Below are 9,896 nucleotides of genomic sequence, written 5' to 3'. Positions count from 1 at the left end.
CGGCGAGTGGATCACGCCAACGAATACCACCGACTCATCATGGAGGCTCTGGAGGCCTCAAACAAAGAAAAGGCGGAGCTGAGGCAAAATGCAGAGGCTCAATCTGAGGAGATCGCCTCTTTTAAGGAGGAGTTGAAGTCGGCAGGGGGGTGGCGGTTCAGAGTTTCATTGACCACTTCGAAGAACACCCCCTGTACGACGACTTCACCAACTTTTGGGCCTCCTGGAGTGCCCAAGGCTTGCTGGGTCGGTTGAAAGAGGTCCACCCCACTCTGGACATGTCCTCTTTGGCGGCAGAGTTCGGGGGAACAACTGGAGGCCAGCCTGATAGGCTTGCTGAAGAAGCTCAGGAGGCCCCGGAGGCGGTCGAGGCAGAAGCGGTCCGAGAAGACCCTCTAGTAGAATAGGGCAAACTTTTGTAATGGCTTCGGCCGTTTTGTATTTCAAATTCAAGTAAATAAAATGAAATTTTTTGTTAAGTATTGGTGCTTCTGCTATCTTATTGTATTGATCTGTTTACCCTTGTATGAACATTCAAGATTAAGCACCTCTTAACAATAACCAGTTAATAACAGAAGATCGGATCACTCAAGTTAATATGAAGTGGAGCACTTAAGTAAACATGAAGTGCCTTTTAACGTTAATCGGTTAACAATTTGAGATCACTTAAGTAAACATATTGAAGGACTGACGAAACAATTTACTAACCGATGTAGCACAGAACCGAAGTTTCATTACTTTGACAAATTACACCACACTTTACCAAGGCAATTTCAGCACTTAGTAAGCTAGAGAATTTATAACTAAGATCAGATCAAAACACCCATTCATTAGGCAATATTGAGATCGGATCGGAACAAAGGCTCATTATTGATAGTACTTCCTCAAATGTTCAATGTTCCATTGATGAGGTAGTGCCTTTCCTGCCATGTCTTCAATTTCGAAAGTGCCAGGTCGAGATTCTCTGTGGATACAGTAAGGGCCCTCCCAGTTCGGTCCAAACACTCCGGATCCTGTTAGTTTTGAAGATTGGAAGACCCTTCTAAGGACAAGGTCCCCCAAGCGAAGAGTTCTGTTTCTGACCTTGGAGTTATAATAGCAGTCATCTTTCGATGATACTTTGCCAAGTTCATTTGGGAAGCATACCTCATTTTTTCAAGGAGGTGGAGTTCGCTTATTCGAGCCTCGTCGTTGCTGATCTCATTGAAGTGTATCCGACAGTGTGATGGGAACCCGACCTCGAACAGGCTCATGGCCTCGACTCCGTAGGTCATCGAGAATGGTGTTTTCCTTGTTGCAGTTCAACTAGATGTTCTGATGGCCCAGAAGATGTGGGGGAGTTCATCCGCCTAAGTGCCTTTTAAGGTGTCAAGCTTCCTTTTTAGGGTGTGCTTGATAGTTTTGTTCACTGCCTCAACTTGTCCGTTTGCTTGAGGGTGATGAGGCATTGAGAAGTCCTTCCTTATGCCTAGCTCGTCGCATAATTCTCGCATCTTCCTGTTGTCGAACTGTCTTCCATTGTCGGATACTAAGGAGTGGGGAATGCCGAGCCTACAAATGATGTTCTTCCAGATGAATTTAGTAGTGTTCACCTCGGTGATCTTGGCAAGGGGTTCAGCCTCGACCCATTTAGTGAAGTAGTCAATGGCGACAATGGCGAAAGTTGTGCTTCCTCTTCCTTTTGGGAGTGGACCAATGAAGTCAATGCCCCACTTGGCGATTGGCCAAGGGCTGGTTACTACGGAGAGGCTCTGAGAAGATTCTCTTTGAATATTTGAGAAGCGCTGGCACTTGTCACATTTCTGGACAAACTGGCAAACACCCTTTTCAGGGTCGGCCAGAAGTAGCCTTGACGGAGAACCTTGTGTGCCAGAGCCGTTCCTCCGGAGTGATTTTCACAGATTTCCTCATGGATTTCCCTGAGTATGTATGTGGCCTCTTTGCCTCCCACGCATCGGAGAAGTGGCGAGGCGAAGCCTCTCTTGTAAAGAGTATCTTCTTGCAGGACGAAGTGTGCAGCCCTTCTTCTTAACTTTCGCACTTCGTTTTTAGAAGAAACCAGTGATTAATCCTTCAAATAGGCGATGATAGGCTGCATCCATAATGGGGTGCCTTCTATCCATAGTACCTCTTCACCTCCGAAAGTGGAGGGTTTTGATAAGTGCTCAATAAGGACAATCTTTAGCAGCTCTGAATGCTTGCTGCTAGCCAGTTTTGAAAGGGCGTCTGCATGTGTAATTTCTAGGCGGGGGACTTGAGTCAGTTCGAACCTTTCAAAATGAGGAAGTAGGTTCAGAACCAACTTCAAGTATGCAATCATGCTACTGTCCTTGGCCGTGAAGTTCCCATTGACTTGATTCACTATAAGTTGAGAATCACTGCTCGTTAGGAGCCTTCTGACCTGCATCTCTTTAGCAAGTCTAAGACCTGCCAGAAGGGCCTCGTATTCAGCAGCGTTGCTCGAGACTTTGAAGTCGAACCTTACTGTGAAGTTTAGCTTGTGGCCTTCCGAGCTTTCCAAGACGATCCCTGCCCCAGAGCCAGTCTCTCTTGAGGACCCATCTACGAATAGTTTCCATGTGGGGGGCTCGACTGGTTCCATTGTCGCCTCCATTTCGGGACTTTGGCAAACTCAACCATAAAATCTGCAAGGGCCTGGCCCTTGTTGGGATGTTGAGATCGGAACAATAGATCGAACTCACTGAGCTCGATTGTCCATTTTAGTAGGCGTCCTGATGTATCTATTTTCTATATCACCTGCTTCAATGGGAAGCTGCTGAAAACTTCGATTGAGTGGGCCTGGAAATATGGCCTCAGTTTTCTTGAGACTGTGATAAGGGCGAGTGCCAGTTTCTCCATGTCTGGGTAGCGTGTTTCAGCTGGGAGAAGTGTTTTGCTGACGTAATACACTGGAAGCTGGCGCTCACTTTCTTCTCTAACTAGGACAGCGCTGACCGCCACGTCCAAAACCGCTACTCATCTGGTTGAGGTTTCGACAGGAGGGAGGTACTTTTTCAGCGCCTGAAAGGCTTTCTCACATTCAGAAGTCCATTGGAACTTCTTTCCTTGCTTAAGCACATTGAAGAAAGGCAAGCTTTTGTCTGTGACTCAGGAGATGAAGCGACTAAGTGCGGCTATCCGACCATTGAGGCTTTGGACCTCCTTTGGTTTCTGAGGTGACCTCATCTCTAGCAAGGCCATTATTTTCACTGGATTTGCTTCAATTTCCTTTGATTGACAATATATCCTAAGAACTGACCCGAAGCCACTCCATAGGTGCATTTGAGGGGATTCAATTTCATCTTATATTTTCTAAGTTTCTGAAAAGTTTGGTCGAGGTGACTTACGTGTTCGGCTGCTTGGAGGCTTTTGACTAACATGTCATCCACGTAGACCTCCATGGTTTTGCCAATGAGTTCGAGAAATATCATGTGACAAGCCTCTAATATGTAGCTTCGCCATTCTTCAATCCAAAGGGCATGACTTTGTAGCAGTACAGACCTCTGTCCGTAATAAACGACGTAGCTTCCTCATCAGGTCGAAACATGGGTATCTGGTTGTACCCTGAGTATGCATCTATGAAGCTCAGCAGTTCGTGTCCAGCAGTGGAATCTATAAGTTGCTCTATCCTTGGAAGTGGGCAGCTATCTTTAGGGCACGCCCTATTCAAGTTTGTGAAGTCTACGCACACCCTCCACTTTTTGCTGGGCTTTTTCACCAGAACTGGGTTGGATATCCACTTCGGGTAAATGGCTTCCCTTGTGAAACCACTGTGGCTAAGTTTGTTTTCTTCGTCTTTCAGTACTTCGTACCTCTCCGGATTGAGGGTACATCTCTTCTGTCGATGGGGGCACAAGAGGGTTGATGTTAAGATGGTGGCAATTGATCCTTGGATCTATTCCCACCATGTCTTCATGCTTCCAAGCAAAGACATCCAAGTTCCTTTTCAGGAAGCTTATCATCTCTTCTTTTGCTTCAGGGGACAGTGCCTTTCCTATATGCAAGACCTGACTAGGGTTTTCTGGGTTGGTTAAGAAAGTTTCCAGTTCTTCCATTGGGGTTGCATTTGGTTAAGAGTCAATTATTCAAGGATCTAACTCATCAAGAGGGTGCCCTTGTTCAGGGGCCTCTTCCATGTCGAAGTCTTCCTCTTGTTCAGAGGGATGCCCTTGTTCAGGGGCGTCGAGCATTTCCTCGTCTGTACTGGTTTCAGTGGGAACCTCAGTTAAGATTACATTAACAGTTCAGGGCTTCGACTTTTGCAGCGAGTTTAAGTAGCATGCCCTGGAGCCCATCTGATCGCCTCGGACCGTTGTAATCCTATGTTCAGTTGGGAATTTCGTACACAAGTAGTGGATGGATGTGACAGCCCAAAGATCTTTCAAAGCGGGTCTACCCAATACTCCATGATAGGCCGATCTGTGGTCTACCACTAAGAATTCCATGAAATGTTGGGCCACTAGGGGTGCCGAACCCATCTCGACGGGTAGAGTGATCCACCCTCGTGGGACGATGCTGTCCCCAGTAAATTCGAATAGTGGGTCGGTCATGGGGATCAACCCATGTTTAATCTGCATTTTGTCAAAGGTGGAGCCGAGCAATATGTTCACCGAACTGCCATTGTCGACTAGCATGCATTTGAGCCCATTTCTGGCTACTACGGCTTTCACAACCAGTGCTTCGCAATGAAGATGGTGAACTCTTTGCGCATCTTCCTGGGAGAAGGTAATTGGGGCCATCCTGTTGGCCTCTTGGGACTCGTTGACGATGTAAGTGATCATTGGTGGGTCCTTTACTTCCCTTGTCTAATTTCTTTGGGCATTCCTGGTATTGCCACCAATGTGGGGTCCCCCAATGATGGTGGTCGATTTTCCTAATGATTTGGCCCCCAGAAAATGGGGCCTGATCTTTCTGCCTGGACTCTTCTCGGTCCCTTAATTCTCTTCTCCGAGGTGACTGCTCTCTGTGCCTTCGATCTCTCCTGTTCGGGGAGACAGATCTACGAGAATATTCATTTCTCCTGGAGGGGTGTGGGTCGGTTTGGTCTAGGCGTCGAAGAGCGTCTCTGCATTCGTTAGTATCATCCCCATAGAGTTGATGGAAAGTGCAAAACCTTGCCCCTTTTAAGGGCCTGTTTGATCGCTTCTTTTTCTTTTTCTTGCTATCGTTTTTTCCAGATGGCCCCGCTTTGCCAAGAGCATTTTTATATACCAATACTGGCACTGCATTTAGTGTGGCGGAAGCCAGTGCCTGTCCGGAGGTGGGAGTTATTGTGTGTCCTGCTTGAGTCCATTGCTGAGTAACAAGGTGTGCTGCGGGTCCTCGATCTACCTGCCTCTGAGGTGACGGAAGTCCCTGTGCGGCACGGTTTTGGTGATCGATCATTTCTTCACTCACAATTTGAACTCTCATCATTTCCACGAGTTCGTCATAGGTGGAAAGATTCTGGCTGCACAAGTCCCTCCAGAACAAAGTGTTTATGCTGAGGCCACCTTTTAGGGCTGAAAGGGCTTCTCTGTCAGTGACCTGTTCACAGTATGTGATTTCATCCGTAAACCTGGCGAGATAGCTTTTCAGTGTCTCTCCAAGGGCCTGCCTCATGTTTTGCAGGCGTTACACTGGGGCCTCTCCTTCTCTTCACGAGAGGTACTGATTTAAGAATGCCTTCTTCAAATCTAACCAACTTTTAATGTTTAGGGGAGGAAGCCTGCTGTACCACACTTCGGCGGCTCCGCCTAGTGTTAAATGGAAGGCTCTGCATTTCAAAGGAGCTGAGGCTCTCCTGAGACTCATTTGTTCATATACTTGGTGAGGTGCTTCTCCGGGTCCCCTTTCCTTCATACTTGGGGATATTAGGGGGCATGAAATTTGTTGGCATTGGGAAGCTTTGGATCTCCCTTGATAAATGGAGGTTATCATCATCATCGTCAATCTCATAAGACCGACACGGCCCATCTGACCCTTCATCATCTTGAACGTTCTGGGGGGTGGAGGTGCTTCTCCTTAACTCCCCCAATTGACTAGGTTTCTCATGTCCCTCCTATTTTTCGGAGGATAGGGAGCCTGTTCTTGTTCCTGATCTGGCCGAACTGATCTTCTCACTGGGCGGACCCTGTTGCTAGGATCCTTTCCTATCCGATCGAAGGCGCTTACCGACCTCTGTTCCTCATATTCTTGAGGAAAATTGTCCCCAAGTGTGGTTCTGATGGCTGGTTCCCTTGCACATAAAATGTGGCTTTGGCGTCCACTTCTCTTTCGAGGGGGCGTTCTCTGTGCTAATTGGTGTGGCCTCGGGAACGAGATACTGGGGCTTCCTACATTGGGTAAGATCCTTGGGGCATTTGAGAGCCTTGATGACCTCGGGCTTGCATGAGAAGTTCATGCATCGCCATATTCTGAGGTGCGATGTCTCTCATGCCCGCAGCTATTTTAGCCATTGCTTCAGTGAGCATGGCTGTTCTTTCACCTCGGCGACGTCAGTGATGGGGTCTCTGGGGATATTCATTCCTTCATAGGCCTTTCTCATGGGGTTGTCATCTTCATGGTTATAACTCATCCTATCTCCTTTTTCAAGGGTGGTAAGAACTTGGATTATAACTCGACTTTATTCTTTTTCAAGAACGTGCCCTTTTCAGGGTTAGTCGCTAGTTTTTCAGTGATTTCTCCAGTGGAGAATGTAGAACTATGAACGGGAAGTGCTTCCCACTGACGACGCCAATCTGTTGACCTCGAAAATTAGACCTTGTACATGGCCAAGTGAGAGCTACTCCACGTATTCCTCCCTATGCACAATCAATGCATGGTCAGACGCACACAGTCTGGACCAGCCGGGATGGTGGCGGCCATATACACTCCAACGGTCAAGTCAGGTTCAGGTGGTCGGAACAATACCCAGAGCTTGTGCAAAATAATAAGGGGAAGGAGAAAATATATATATATATATGCTTGCTATGTAGTAAGAGTTTCATTACCTTTGCCTCTTGCCAACCCTTGGGTATTTATAGGTGGGATGAACCGTTGGATGTGGGGCACGTGTATACATCTGACGATATGAGGTGTCTGCTCATAGGCGTCAATCAGTCGCGTCTGTAGAGTGGGTGGGTAATTGGTTTTCCCGAGTTGAGTTGACATAAAGTTGATAAGTCACACCAACTCGCTTCATGGAGACGTCAAATCAATTTAAACCTTAGGGGCAGAAAGGATCTTGGCAAAGATCTCCTTCTGAAATTGACGGCGGATCTTCTGATAGAGGTCCTCGGAGTGCACTTTCAACCAGTTCAGCAGGATCGCCTATGTCTCGCAGTGTGATAGCAGGTTGTTGACATTGGGAAGATCACTTCGGAACCACTTCGGGTGGGTGTCTAGCAGATCGGAGTGTGTGGTGGTGGACATTCCGAGGTGGTTCAGATAGGGGCGTAATAGTGGTCCCCCAAGTCCAGGTATGAATATTTATATCATGGGTGGACTTGCTTTCCCGACCGAATGTGTATGTCTCGATACGTGGACCGTGACTTGTGGGAGTTTGTGGGCCGATCTTCTGCATTCGCCGAAGCCATATTTATTTTGAATAATTGCTAGTAAAAGGTGTTCTATGGGCTTGCTCTAGCTCATGAGAAAATTAAAAAGCCCAATACAGTATTATGTCTTGTAGGTCAACATATGAGGTCTAATTTCTCAAACAGAGGCTGCTATATACGAGAGAAAAACTTGGCTTCAGTTTTGTGGAGACATCGAAGAGAAAAAAGCAAGTGTTTTTCCTTCCTTCTTGGGGTGTGGATTTTACACAGGTTTGTTCTCTATTTAAGAACAAAATGAGAATTTATCTAAGAGGTTACTTTGGTGTTGCAAATGAGTTGTAGTATTTGGAGTGGAGATCTCATAGGTTCAAACTAATAGTTTCGGGGTTGAGATTATTATTTTCTTAGAGATTGATTATAATTGTATTCCCAATTTGTTGAGAACTCAAGTTTTAGGCATAAACTAAAATGTCGTAATCCCTGTTTAATATAGTATTTTTGGCCAAAATTCCCCTGTGATTTTTTTTCTCTATACTAGAGTTTTTCACGTATAATTCGATGTTGTGTTCTCTTGTGTTTCTTTGATCCTTTACTTCCATATTTAACCACTCTAATTAGTTGTTTGGATTGTTGAATTCATTCTTGCAAGAAGTAGTAATTGCCCAACAAAGTGTTATCCGAGCTCAAGAGTGTGGGTATGAGTCTATTGCGAGTTGAGAATATTTTGGGCACTATGATTAAATTATCGGCTTCAAATTATTCTATTTAGGCCTATGATATAGGATATCCGTCATCATGAGAATTTACATGAACTTATTGAGGGTGATAGTACTAAGCCAAGCAGTATGAATGACAGTAATTAGACGAATATGAATATGAAAGACATTAGATATATTAGACAATGGGTTGATCTAATGTATTTCAGCATATATCTCAAGAGAGAGATGTGCATAGCCTTTGGGAAAAACTAGAAGAATGTGAGGAAGACAGCTCAAGATAAAGTTTTTGCTATTAGAAAGGTTGTGAATCTGAGGCTAAAAGAGGAGAAATCAATTGCAGGGCATTTAAGTAAATTTCAAGACTCGATAAATCCGTTGTCCACAATGAAAATAGTGTTAGATGATGAAATGTAGGCACTATTACTTCTGAGCTCATTGCATGATAGCTGGGAGACCTTGTTGCTATCACTTAGTAACTCTGCTTCGAATGGTGTGCTTAGACTTACTCTAGTTAAAAAAAATGTTTAATGAAGAAATAAGAAGAAAAGACTTGAGGTAGGATGATGCACAAGCTCTTGTTATAGAGAATAGAGGAAGGAGAAAAAGCAAAAGTCCTAAGGAGCGTGGTAATTTCAAAAGTAAGTCAAAGGCAAGAGGAAAGATTAAATGGTTTTATTATGATAAACAGGGTCATATAAAGAAACATTGCATGGGTTGGAAAAACAAACTGAAAGAGGTGAAAAATCAGAAAAAGACCGATCAAAATACATCAGCTAGCACTTCAGAATATAGTGGTAGCAGTTTTTGCTAAAGATGAGCAATGTTGTCATGCTGCAGATTCATTTGCTGAATGGGCTTTTGACTCAGCGGCTTTTTACCATGTAACTCCAAGATTTGGGTTCTTCACTTCATACAAAACGAGTAACTTTAGCAGAGTGAAGATGGGTAATGACTGTTTTGCCAACATTGTAGGAATTGGTAATATTTGTCTTCAGAGCTATATTAGATGTAGGCTAACATTGGAGAATGTGTGATATGTTCTAGACATGTGCCTGAATTTACTATCTACACATGCTTTTAATGAAGCAGGTTATGACAGTTATTTTGGTAGTGAAAGATGGAAACTTATAAAAGGGTTGATAGTACTTATTGCGAGCTTCCAAGTTAGCAGGGAGGCATTTTGTAGGACATATGTCAGAGCCCATCAGCGTTCGACCCACGTGAGTCCGAGCCCATACATGACCCCTAGTAAACGGTGACCTCAGTGAACCGAGGCTAGGTCACAAACGGCCCTAACACTAAATCTCCTAGGCAATCTTTTGATGTGATTGACGTGATATCTCTGCTACCGTCGCCACGCTAGCCTATCTAGTCAATTCCATAACCTTACCCTGGGGAGTGAATGATAGTGACAATGACAACTTATTATTGATTGACGGCTGCGATGGGAAGTGATAACTGCCAAGATAGAGCCCGTGTGTCCTGTTGCAACCCTCCAAGTCATGACCTTCGAGTCAGCAGGGAGTCATTTTGTAGGACGCGTGTCGGAGCCCATCAACGTTCGACCCACATGAGTCTGAGTCCATATATGACCCCCAGCAAATGGTGACCTCAGTGAACCAAGGCCAGCCTACAAATGGCCCCAACGCCAAATCTCCCA

General features: G+C 45.2%; 1 protein-coding gene across 1 annotated transcript; it reads right to left on the bottom strand.

Annotated features, from left to right (window-relative positions):
* Window positions 1–2,065: 2,065 nt before the first annotated feature.
* LOC111374548 (uncharacterized protein Mb2253c-like) lies at window positions 2,066–2,614 on the bottom strand. Its single transcript, XM_022997227.1, has one exon. It carries the CDS (start codon window positions 2,612–2,614, stop codon window positions 2,066–2,068), a length of 549 nt encoding a protein of 182 aa, XP_022852995.1.
* Between the last annotated feature and the right edge of the window lie 7,282 nt (window positions 2,615–9,896).

This window comes from Olea europaea, unplaced genomic scaffold (genome assembly GCF_002742605.1).
Source record: "Olea europaea var. sylvestris unplaced genomic scaffold, O_europaea_v1 scaffold126, whole genome shotgun sequence".
Lineage (NCBI taxonomy): Eukaryota > Viridiplantae > Streptophyta > Magnoliopsida > Lamiales > Oleaceae > Olea > Olea europaea.
This window is presented reverse-complemented; position numbering and strand designations above follow the sequence as displayed.